Raw genomic sequence first — 12319 nt, forward strand, 5'->3', positions numbered from 1 at the left:
GCTTATGGTTTTTATTTGTCTGGCTTTTTTTTATTCAGCGTTGACTGCTTCAATCCGAAGGTTGAGCAACAGAAAGCAATTGACTGAAGCTTATAGCGCTGAAAATGTTAGTTGGGTTAGGGAAGATTCAAAAATTACGTCCATCGTTTTTCGGGATTTCTAGACCCCCCCTCCCCCCTCTGTCACGCAATTTCCCTATACCCAATACACGTACTGTCACACTTTTCAAGACCCCCCCCCCTCCCCCAAATGTTGGACGTAATTTTTGAACGTTCCCTTACTCAATATTCATTCCTGAAAAGAGTTGCAAGCAAATGGAAGAAAGTCGACCACAGAAATTTTGGGATGGCAAATGGAAAGAAGAAGGAAGAAAATGTGAAACAAAGCTTGAGGAGTCGATAAAAAAGAAGGAAGAGAGAAGAATAAAAAAAAAACCTGGAATGTGAAAAAAGAAAGTGCAACGAATGCTACAAAACATAAAAACAGTTTTAAAAGAAACAATGAGCACAAAGAAGAAGTAACAGACAGAAGAATATGGAATACATCATAGTGACAATACAAATGCAAAGAATGACTAATAGTGGAAGAAACACAGTGTTGCACAAGAGATACAGTATGAAGTTAGAAGCAGAAACCTCAGATAAGTAATATAAGATACATATTTATCCAAAGTCGAAGGCCGTCTCAGACGGTAAAGATAAAACACAAAAAAAGCATCACAAGAAGAATTTCACCGAACCTTTACAAGTTCCTGATTATATTTGGCAGGATCTTTCAAGATATGTTTATGTATTTCGACAGCGACATAGTTTCATTTCCTTTACTTATCTAGTATATGTCTCACGGAAACAGCATTCTGCACTTTCTGGTACATTACGAGAAACAAACACCACTCCGGGAAATGACATTCCAGAAGATCAGAAATTACACCGGTTTCCCTGTCATTTTCGGTTTCTGTAACGGTTTTTGGGTTTTGGAAACAGTAGGTTGTTGGCCCGTTTTGGGGCTACCACCTTAGGTATAGCTAACGGTGGTCCTTTCCGGTGGTCGGTTTCATACTCAGTCGGTGGATGCCAGAACAGACGCTGTTTGAGCCGCACCTCCTTGATGAACAGACGCTCAAGACGTACCTCCTCAATCTAGCTGAAGTCAGAAGGACAACAGTCCCCAGACTGCACTACCAGCTAAGCACACAACTCTTAGTTGGCGGTCTTTTTATCGCTTGAACCGTGGAAGCATGAGGTAGGAACTTGTGAGGGTCAGAGCTATGTTGGACGCTCTTCTTTTCGACTCACCGTTTTTTTCCTGTCATTAATAGACCTCAATCTTTGGTATCCCACAAGTTACAATCCTCATACTATCGCTCGGTCAGAGGCAGCACCAGTCTTCTAGTCAGGTAACAAAGAACGAGTAGGTATATGTTTGGCCGAAGTAAATGATGTTACTCCCGTAACAATTATCATCTCCGTTGCAGATCTATCACCTCAAATCATTCCATGGGCACTCGGTCAAAAAGCCCCTTCTAAGCCTGGAGTAGATAAATCATCAATGTCCACCGTAGAGCGTTCTGTTTAACAACTGTCCATCTATTTCGGTTCTTAGATGTGGAGCAGCGCCAACAGTAATTGCTTACTGTTGTTCAAATTCAAGAATATTGCTCGAATCTAGGTTTCATAGATCAACAATCTTGTAAAATATTTTAATAACAATTTATAGTTAAAAAAAAGAAACGGACACGTTTTTAATGCTTCCAGTGAGCTGTTTGCTCTTTGAAGGAAGCACGACACTAGACAACGGACTAGTATGCAACGCCCAGTGGCACAGCCGAAAACTTTTCCTGACAGCTGCAGCGGGAACCGAACCCGCGCTCTTTAGCACGATGCGACTGAAGGCTTGGGGTACCCTTAGCCACACGACCACGAAGCCACACTAGTTATTTTTAATCCTCCATTCTGAGATTTATTGCAATAAACAGGCTACAGAAAAATCCATTCTCAGGAAAACTCTCGAAAGAGCTAGTCAACATCCATTAATAGACGTTATCGTTGATCTGGACTCCACTGAGAGTTTCATTAGTAATCTTTTGATAAACTCACCTAGGATCCACAAATATAGATCTAGATGGTAGACAGTTGTTCAGCCTATGCCCCTATGAACAACATATTTCAAAAACAGACGAGTTAAGCACCGACTGTGTCCGTTCTTTTTGCTCACTACTAACAAAAAATACAAAATTAAAAAACAAAACAAATAGCGCTTATTAGCTTTGTTTTCGATAAGGATGAAAATTGGAGCACTTTGCTTAAGATGGAGTCCGGCCCCCTAAACTAATTTTGAAGAAACAATACTCCTGTTCATTGAAGTAGGTTGAACACAGTCGAAGTTGCTGCACCCTGATCTCACCCATTTGTCAACAAATGGGTATGAACAGGATGCAGCAACTTCGGATTATGTTCAACCTACTTCATTGAACAGGACTAATGTTTTTGAAGCACTGAGTCTGAGAACTGAGGCTTCGAAAACACCACAACACTACCTACTGGCACAGATGTTTACGTGAATGTATGCTGTTTGCTACTAGACTACGGATATTATAGACCCAGCTTAAACCCACTTCTGGTGGACAAACAAGAAAAACATGAACCAAAGCATAGGATACTAACCTTTTCCGATTCACTTCTGAGTAGCCTGCTGCTGGAGGAACCGATAATCGACGAACCACTGGCAACAGCAGTTCGCTCGGGTTGCGAACTAGATGATGCTGCTGTCGCTGTAGCCGCCGCAGTAGCAGCTGATGATGACGACGACGCCGCTGCCGAAGGGGCAGCCGCCGCCTGACTGGATTTAGAACCGCGCAGTTTGGCACAGTTGAACTTGAGACCCCAGTTGCCCTTCTTCGACTTGGCTCCGGTGCTGGTGGTGGATGATGAAGGGTTTGTGCTGTTGTTGTTGTTGTTGCTACTATTACTATTACTACTACTAGGACTGGAACACGCTTTGCCACTGTTGTTTTTGCCGCTGCCCTGGTTGGGACAGCTCGGATTGCGGCAGTTCTTGCACACGCGTGACTTCTTGCCGGATGGCGTTAGTGCACTGAACAGCGTCGAGGTCGACATCGGTTGTGGGGCGAGCGTTTTCGTCGTCGTCAGGATCGGCTGCTGTCGACAGCAGGACGAAGAGGACACCGAAGTCGTTGTCGTCACCGTGGCCGCCGCCGCCGCCTCCGCTGTGTTGGCATTTGACGTTGCTGTTGCTGCTGCTGCTGCTGCCTCCGATGGGGATGCTGATGTTACCGTTTTTGCCGGTTCTGGGAAAGGGAAACGAGAAAAGGAAAAATCTTATTATGCTGTAAGTACTTCCGGGAATGGAAAGGCGGCGAATGGGTCCCTCCCAATGATGCTTCGTCGAAGGCGGAAAATCAGCAACGGATCACCTCGTCCTATCTAGCAGGAAGTATATCCATGTAACAGGCTCACCTAGCAGTGACATTTTTAGAACAATAACATTCCCAGAATTACGGGAAACGGTATTCTCCGGAATGGTGGAGGATGCGTTTTCCACAGTTTTAACCATTGTGAGTTGTCATCTGCAGGTGCGAGTGTTGTTCCAAGAAGATACCCTTTCGTATTGAAACGTGTCTAATTTGATAAAGTTTACGAACCCGTTAGCGTTCCCAGAAGGGACATTGTTGCCAAAGACGCAAAATGTCGGTCTTTATTGTAATGAATAATGAGGAAATTTGTACTTCAGAGAATTGAAGAGGAGTTATAAGGAAAACAAATACTAAGTTTAGTCACTTTTTTGCTCATAGCTTCTTCCAGAAACCATAATAAATACAATAAATTCATGTTCAACAATTCGTAATTGATAAACACAAAATTGGTGAAAGAAAATTCAAAAGCAGTTCCCTTATTAAAAATTATAATACAGTACAATACAATGGGTCTGGTACGTTTGGCATAAGGCCGTTTGGCATAAGGACGTTTGGCATAAAGGACATTTGGCATAAGGGACGTTAGGCATAAAGGACGTTTGGCATAAAGAATATGTGAAATATATTTTTCCTCTGGAGAAAAATTAAAGAACAGCCTTCAAGGGAAAGAAGGCAAACTTGTTGTTGATGCATTATATTGGATCTATTATTTTCGAAATAACCTTTTGCTTCCATGAATTTGATTTTTTTTCTTAAGGGGAATGTTCCTTCTTTTGTATATACTGCCCCCACTCGCATAACAGTCCCATCTTTGCTGGGATTCCTATTCATATGGGACAGTTATGCGCAGTAAGGGCAGTATAGGCTGTTCTTCATCGATACAAGCATTTTAGATTCCGGTAATGGTTCTTTCCAGCAAATCATCCTTGTCTGCATATTATATCCATAAAAATTAATGCATTATAATGTATTATCCTTCTTTTGTATACTTATGCTTCTTTTACGTTAAGTATGTAGTTCATTATTTACTGAAATCATTTTATGCCAAACGTACTTTATGCCAAATGTCCATTATGCCAAACGTCCTTTATGCCAAATGTCCTTTATGCCTCTCTGTATGTTATTACAGAATGTATATTGAGGTTTCCAATGATTTTTGGGTTGAAATGCGAAGAAGACGACTACATCTTGCTATAGAAACAAAGAGAATAATGATTTTGTTTGTCTTGATCAAGTTATTAGCGAAAGAGATAGTCGACGAAGAGAAATCGATCAAGTCAGTTAGGCCCTTATGAAAATCATCACATTCGTCATATTGTTTGCACATTCTGGGCCGTACACGAGTTCGGTTGAAGTAGCATTCCAGTACACACTCGGTACCTGCGGCGGCACATCAGTGGAAAATTGAATTTTTGCAGTTACCCGAGCTTTCCACGTGGCCTTGAGATATGTTTTTATCAGTGTTGAATGAGCTCCTCTCGAAAAACGTGGGGAGATGAGCAGGGGAGCAGAGGTACCGACCGAGCACAAACGATGTGATGATACCGACCGGGCGGAGAGCAGTTTTCTACGGATTCGATTGATGCTCTTCCAAGAGGTGAAACTCTTCCAACAACGCAACAACGGCCCGAATGGATTTTCTCGGGAAGGGAAATTTTCCCTTCCGAGTAAGTTGACGGCGCGAGAAGGAATCGGGTGTTGTGTTTCGCCAAATGAAATGTAATCCTGGAACGCCAATGAGCGTTTTGGTGAAAGGTTAGTGGTAATCATTGATGAAAAATCAACTTATTGAACAGTTGAAATCTTCGTGGCCTAACCTTTGTTTATATAATGAAATTTTGTCTGATTGAGATCTATTATCAAACCTAACAATGCACTGCTCTACGATGCATCTTCATGTAAAAGATAAGACCTCACTAATATTCTTTTCATTCTGCGCTATGTAGTATGAAAACGTACGACACATCTTAACAGCATTATGTTTTTCACAGATAACACGAGAAGTGATAGACATGCAATACCGAACCCAACAAAATATGCAACGATAATGATGTCATGATGAGCAAATACAAAGGGGCATCCAATGACAAAATGTATCGCCTATACAGCGACCTCAGAGCAAACAGAGCCGGATCATTCTCGGACTTGTCAGAACAAGTTGAGGCACGTCTTGATACAAACTTCATCCGAATGCGCGCGCGCTCGCGCTCACACGTTCATATGCCTCCTCAATCAATGAATGGTGGTGGTCTCATCATACGACTGTTGCTGTTTCGCTACTGATAGTGATGAATGAGGAATAGCAGGGAATCGTTCTTTATAAATACGTATGCTTTCGAGGGATGCCAACCCATGGTTCAAACAGAAAGACGACAACGAGCATCAGTGTAGGTGACAGTTGAGAAAAATGCAATTCTTTCGTAGAACTATGAAGAATGTTATAACCAACAACCATGCGTTTCCATCGAACTAGGTAAATCCATGGAGTCGCTTAGTACTTAACAGTAAATTTCGATTTCAAGCAACAGATTGAAACTATTCTTGGGGAACGAAACTTTTAAGACGATAGTTGATGTATTTCACTTTTCACCTGTTCTACGTCTTCGAAGTAAGTTATTTCAGCAAAATTAACGTTATTCAAATCAAGTTTCAAGTCATTCTACACGTGACTGTCTAGAAGCTCTGGACAAAACATAAAAATGCACGAAATTATTAATTCTTTAGCTTCAAATGAAACCATTGATGAGAGAATCATTTTTATCCGCCTTCCCCTGCACAAACGTGCACAAAGTATAGAATCGGCAGCTGATATACCAGAGCCTATAGACTGGGTGAAGCACCCGCCACCAGTTGAGGAAGGTAGGAGGGCAACAGCAGCTGCAACTGGGGCGTAAAGTATAAACAAACCGTTCTGCCGCTGCTGCATGATCATCATTGCTGTACGTACCTACATTTTCGCCTGCCTTCCTACAAACCGGTAACAATGAACTTCTTTAACACACACGCGTCCCCGTTCGTCGTCGGCTTTCGTTGGCCGTGGTGGGCGAGAGGGAAATGTGAATCACACGTTACACTAACCAGCTGTTTACCTACTTGTGCCCACCGGGGCGGTGTGAAAGAAGCAGAGGTCGTACTACGAGCAGCAGAGTCCAAGCGGTATTTGCCCACGTGTTTCTGGGGCTGGGAAATTATACTGTCGGAGGAAACTTCCACACCGGAACAGCCGACGCTCGCTCGCTCACATAATCTACGCAGAAATTGATAACGAACGAACCAACCAAGCAAATATGATTCATTCGTGGGCAGTGCAACTACACTTCGGTCGTGCGATGTAATCTTGGAAATCCAAGGAAGACGGTAGTTGCGCGCGATAACGAACCGTAGTCGTCGCCGCCGTGGGGCTCGCGATAAGCGGAAGCAACACCTACGCAATCCTCAAGTAGGTTGACTCAGTGGGATATTACTGGGTTAGAGTGACAGAAAATAAGAAACACATGAAGTAGGTAGTCACATTTATTTATGTCTCTACGTATTACTAGTATTTCTAATCCAAAATTTGTCAAAAATTACTTGTACTTGTAGTTCTCAAACAAATTACAGAATGTTCAAATGTGAAGGAGTTCGCTGATAAATTGTTGGAGGAATTTCTTACAAATCTGCTGAAGGAATTCGTTGAGAAATTGTTGAAGAATTTGAGGAATTTCTCAAGGCCGTCATGTACGAATTTTATAAGAAACTTTAAGAAGAATTACATACGGAACTCCTGAAGTAATTCCATAAGGAATTCAATAAAAAACTCCTACATGAATTCAGTGATAAACTCCTGAAAGATTTGTATTGGAAACATGTGAGACAATTTCCGAATTACCGAAGGTCATTTCAGAATTGACGAAGAATTGCAAAATATTGTGCAGATATAACAGCAGGAATTCCTGGAGGAATTACACAAGAAGTTGTTGCAGGAAAACCGCAAGATTTTTTTGGCGGAATCCTGGAAGGACTTCCTGGATGAATCTCAGAGTAAATTTCTGAAAAAAATCCAAGAAAAAACACCTGGAAATCCAGAAGCAACTCTGAAAGGAATTCTGAAATGAATTCTTGAAATAATCTAGGGATCAATTGCTGAAAATATATATGGGAAAGAACTTCTAAAGGAATCACGGAAGAAATCTCGGATTTTATCAGAAGAAAATCCCCCAGGAAGTCTAAAAGGAACTATGGGAGCAACCCATGCAGGAATTCCATGAGGAATCCCCCAAAGAGGTTCTGAAGAATTCCCAGAAGAAGTTAATTGAAAACTCCGGAAAGATTTCCTGGAGAAATCAAGCAGAAATCTAAAAGGAATCCTTATAGGAATCACAAAAGCTACAGCTAGAAGAATTCAGGAAAGGGAATCCAAAAAAGAACTCCTGAGGGAATCCCAGATAGAGCTCCTGATTGATTCTCAAAAGGAACTCTTTGATGAATCACTGAAGAAAGTTCTGTGTGAATCTTAAACAGAATACCTGGAGAAATCTCAGAAGCACCTCCTGGTTAATCTTACAAGAAAATGGAATCCCAGAAGGATTTCCGGGAGGAACCAGTGAAAAAACTTCCGGAGGAATTTTAAGGAAAGCTCCTGGAGGAATCTCAGAAGAAGGAATCCTCAAAATAAGGAATCCCAAAAGAAACTCCTTGAGGAATTTCAGTAGAAACTCCTAGAGGAATCCCAAAAGGAACTCTTGATTAATCCAATAATGAAATCCTGAACAAGAGACGAACCAGCCCCAGACTGAAAGTCTCTATAATAAAGACAAAAAAAGAGATCCTGAATAGTCGCAGAAGTAACTCCGTAAATAACCCGTGAAGGAACCCCAAGAGGAATCCTCAGAATCTCAAAAGGAGGAATACCTGAAAGACCTCCTCGACGGATCCTGGCAGGGACTATTGAAAGAATCTCAGAAGCAACACCTAAAGAACTCCAGGAAGAAATACCCGGGGGAATGCTATGAAGAACTTCTGGGGGAGGAAGGATCCCGATGGGAAATTCTGGAAGGACATTATAAAGAATTCCTGGAGAAATTCCAAAAAAAAACTCCTGTCGGTATTTTGAATTCATTTGCTGAGAAAACCTCGGAAGGTATTTTTCGGAACAAAATCCTGGAAGAAAACGGGGACTCATTAAGAAAAAAAAAAAATCTTCTGGAATTTCTCAGAATTTCTAGAATTCCCCAGTTTGAGAAATCCTCTTGGAGTACCTGCTAAGATATCTGCAAGAGTTCTTTCTGCGATTCCTACAGGAGCGACTTCACTGATTCCTTTTGGAGTTCCTTTTGACTTTTCTCGATTAGTTGCTTCATATATGGAGAAATCCCAGAAAGATCTTTTGGAGAAACATCAAAAGAAGGAATCATAAAAAAAAGAATCCCAGAGGAAGTTCCTTGAGGAATCTTGGAACTTTTGAAAGTATATCAGGAGGAAAAAAAATCGGGATGAATCTCAGGAGAAATCCCTGAAGAAATTCTGAATGCAACTTCTTAAGGACAGACTTGTTAGAATCCCAAGATGGCCGCCACAATGACCGACTTTGGCACCTACTCACGATTTCGAGGGCACAAATCTCTTCGTAAATAAAACCACGTCATTTGATCTTCTTATTTTAAGCTTATTACAAGTGAGCAAGAACAGAATAACAAAATGCACTGTTGTTTGAAGCTTACTTTTTGAGATTTGTGCGTTTTAAGTTCTCATGCACTCTTGAAGCGGGATTTCAAGACGTTTGTCCTTAAGGAATCTTAGAAGAAACTCTTGGAAGAATCCCAGAAATAGCTCACCAAAGAATCTCAGAAAGAACTCCTGGAGAAACCTCGGAAATAGTTGCCCGTTCGTAGAGGAATCCCGGAAATGATCCCTCAGGATTCCTGGATGAAATTGCTGGAGAAAGCAAAAAAAGGAATTTAAGTAAAAATTCCATGAGGAATGCCCGGGGTAATCCTAGAATGAATTCCTAAAGGAATTTTTAGAGGAAACCCGGAAGGAATATGTTCTTGGAAGAATTCTAAAAGGAGCTGCAGGGGGAACCCCAGTAGCAAGTCATAAATTAGTACACTTGTTAACACACGCTAATTCACATTATGATTTCAATCACACTACCTTATCTTGATTCAGTAGAAATTTGCAAACTGCGCAGTACGAACCGCAACCGCAACCACAACTCCACTTGTAGTTTGTCCAGATCGTGTCCTGTTCAAATCAACATTGTAGGTATCTATGACTGCTTTGCTAAACGATATTTACGATATTGCATTCTAGCAATAGCATTGTTTTCTAAAAGAGTGCCCACCCCAAGAATCAGGCTCAGCATCGACAGCCATGTTGGAAACCAACAGTTGCGTTACTGGTTCGAAATTTCAAAGTTCTTTCTAGGTTTAATCACCGCATGACTTTATGATAAAATCAAATTTCAAAGTCTTAAATTTTAGCCACCATAGCGAATATTCGTATGAAAAAGTATCATCATGATTGTGATGATACTTTTTCAGTTGCGTGGTTGTAGAATCACTTCAAAAAAACGCGAGGTAAATAATCATTGAAAAAGAAAAGTCAATGATTCGTATGAAAGCCCAGTGTTGCATCATGTCACCTTAATATACTTTGATGAAAAGAATTTAATGATTGCATCATGCATTAACACTCGAAGCTCACACGTGAATGTTATAAAATTAAACTCTTATCGTGTTTATCGGTACGAACAGTCACCTATATGATTCATCGATAAGCATCGATCCGGAGACGGAGGGTTCGATTCCCGTTTCGGTGGGGAACTATTCTCGACTTCCCTGGACAAACCTTCACCTTAAATTGAACCAATGATCGGGGGTTGGATGGGGGGTCAAATCAGCGCTTGTTAATTCGTTTCCCGATTTGACCAAGAACCACGAATGCACTCCTATAGAAATTGTATTGATTTTGTAAGTTTGTAAGCTTTGCTTACATAGGTTGCTAACAAACCGAAAACTTTTAATACAAAATGTTCACGATACTAGGAAAACGTACCACCATTGCAACTTGCGAGAATCAACCAATGTAAATTAAATTTTTGATTCAGCTAAACATGTTTCAAAGTTTTCATGTTAACCGACCATCTCAGTCAGCTTTCATTCGCCGGATGCTCAAAATACATAACTTCAAATTCTCCGAATATCTCTCACCAGCTAACAAGCATTAACAGCACCACTCCAGTAAATCGTGGATACGCACAAGCTTCAGTGAGCAGACTATCCATAGTATCATCTGCCATGCTGGTGCTTGACATCTTGGATAGAATCCCACCACTGCTGACTGTGTGTCGGGCACGCAGAGAGAAATTCTATCCAATCAATTTCATATTTTCCACTTACCTTTCCTGGAGTCGGAGAAAGCGAACCCACTTAACCACTTAATTCGCATTATGCAGGCTTCTTCGATAGCACTGCGCTATAGGTAGGTTTGTGTAGATATGCCAAGTTGTTTAACAGCTCATTCGTTTACTGTTTTACACAGCTACTGCTCACAATTTTCTTATATTCACAGCCACGATATCAGCTTTTTTGTGTGTCGTCACGTTTTTTGTTTTTTTTTTTCAGGATACAAATCTTCTTGTAGAGTAGCACGTCGTAAGTTTGAACAACACGGTGCACACCCACGCTCGTTTTCTTATCACAGTGAACGCTCACTAACCGAACCCAATCCACGCAGAAACGACTAGACTAGAGAGAGTGGAATTATTGCACTAGGGCACACTTCACTTTTACATCAAACAATTATCAACGGGAGAACAGTAACAGTAACTTAAAATGGACTAGATTACAATAAAGTAATTGCTTCTTTGGTACAAGTACGTTGTCGTCTTCGTCGTCGTCGCGTAGAACCAAGCAATAAACGGTTCCCTTTTTTGGGGGCGCAGATGCTCGAAAACCGTGTCGCCTTTGCTCTAGAACCGAATGCCAACTGCCGACCGACCGACTGACTGAACGCTGAGTGAGTAATAACACACGCGCGCTGCTATGCTATGCCTCTATCATCATCGCATCGACAACGACGCGACGGTGTGGTTGGCTCTCCTCTGTCTATCAGTCAGCTGGTGGCTAACCACCACAGTCGTTGGCACAGTACGTTGGCGAAGTGAGTAGGAATTCGCTCACACATTCTCTCCAACAGCGCACGCTTGGAATCTTTCATACAAAGTTGATCCATTCGATTCCATCCAAGAACGAAAAAGAACACAAGTTAAAAATATATGGAACGAGCTCACCAATATGTTACAATTACATGTTACATGTTGGAAAGTTCAACGGACCCTCCTCTCATTTCATTCTAAATGACGCCACTTTGGTAAAATTTTCAAGTTTGCAAGTTTCCATGGGAGTTTAAACGTAAAAACTTCGTATTCAGTTCCGCAGATTTGATTTTGTTTTATGGCATGGTTGGTAAAAGCACCTGTCAATCGATACGGGGTTGTGAGTTTGAACCTCACTAGAATCGATTTCCGGAATACCTCCTTGGATTTCTTAAGTAATTTCTCCTATAAATTATTCTGTAGTTTCTCACAGAGTTCTTCTCACGAATTTGTTAAAGTTTTTTTTTTTCTCGATGATTGCCAGTGATTTTTCCGTCTTTTTCTAGTTCTCTATTGAGATTTTTTTTACTTATTTGCTCCCAATTGATGCTTCTGAGATTCGTTCGATGTTCTTGTTCCAGGTAATTCTTACACAACTTTTTCCGATATGCTTCAAGAATTTCTCGTTGGATTTCTCCTGGAGATCATTCCAAACTTCATCCAAAGTTCTTTCAGTATTTTCTCTTGGTGATTTTTTTTTTTGTCTAGTTCATTTATTTATGGCTCAATCGCGTGTAACGCTTTACGGA

The 12319-nt window shown here is 41.1% G+C and overlaps 1 protein-coding gene across 2 annotated transcripts in view; it reads right to left on the reverse strand.

The window, feature by feature from the left end:
- LOC109425964 (la-related protein Larp4B) overlaps positions 1–12319 on the reverse strand; it is a 92463-nt gene that overhangs the window by 7874 nt on the left and 72270 nt on the right. For both annotated transcript variants that reach the window (XM_062856615.1, XM_062856616.1), the window contains exon 4: positions 2664–3307. In XM_062856615.1, the coding sequence (XP_062712599.1) occupies positions 2664–3307 (644 nt within the window). The remainder of the gene's footprint in view (positions 1–2663; positions 3308–12319) is intronic.

The sequence above is a fragment of the Aedes albopictus genome, chromosome 3 (assembly GCF_035046485.1).
Source record: "Aedes albopictus strain Foshan chromosome 3, AalbF5, whole genome shotgun sequence".
NCBI classification, from domain to species: Eukaryota; Metazoa; Arthropoda; class Insecta; order Diptera; family Culicidae; genus Aedes; species Aedes albopictus.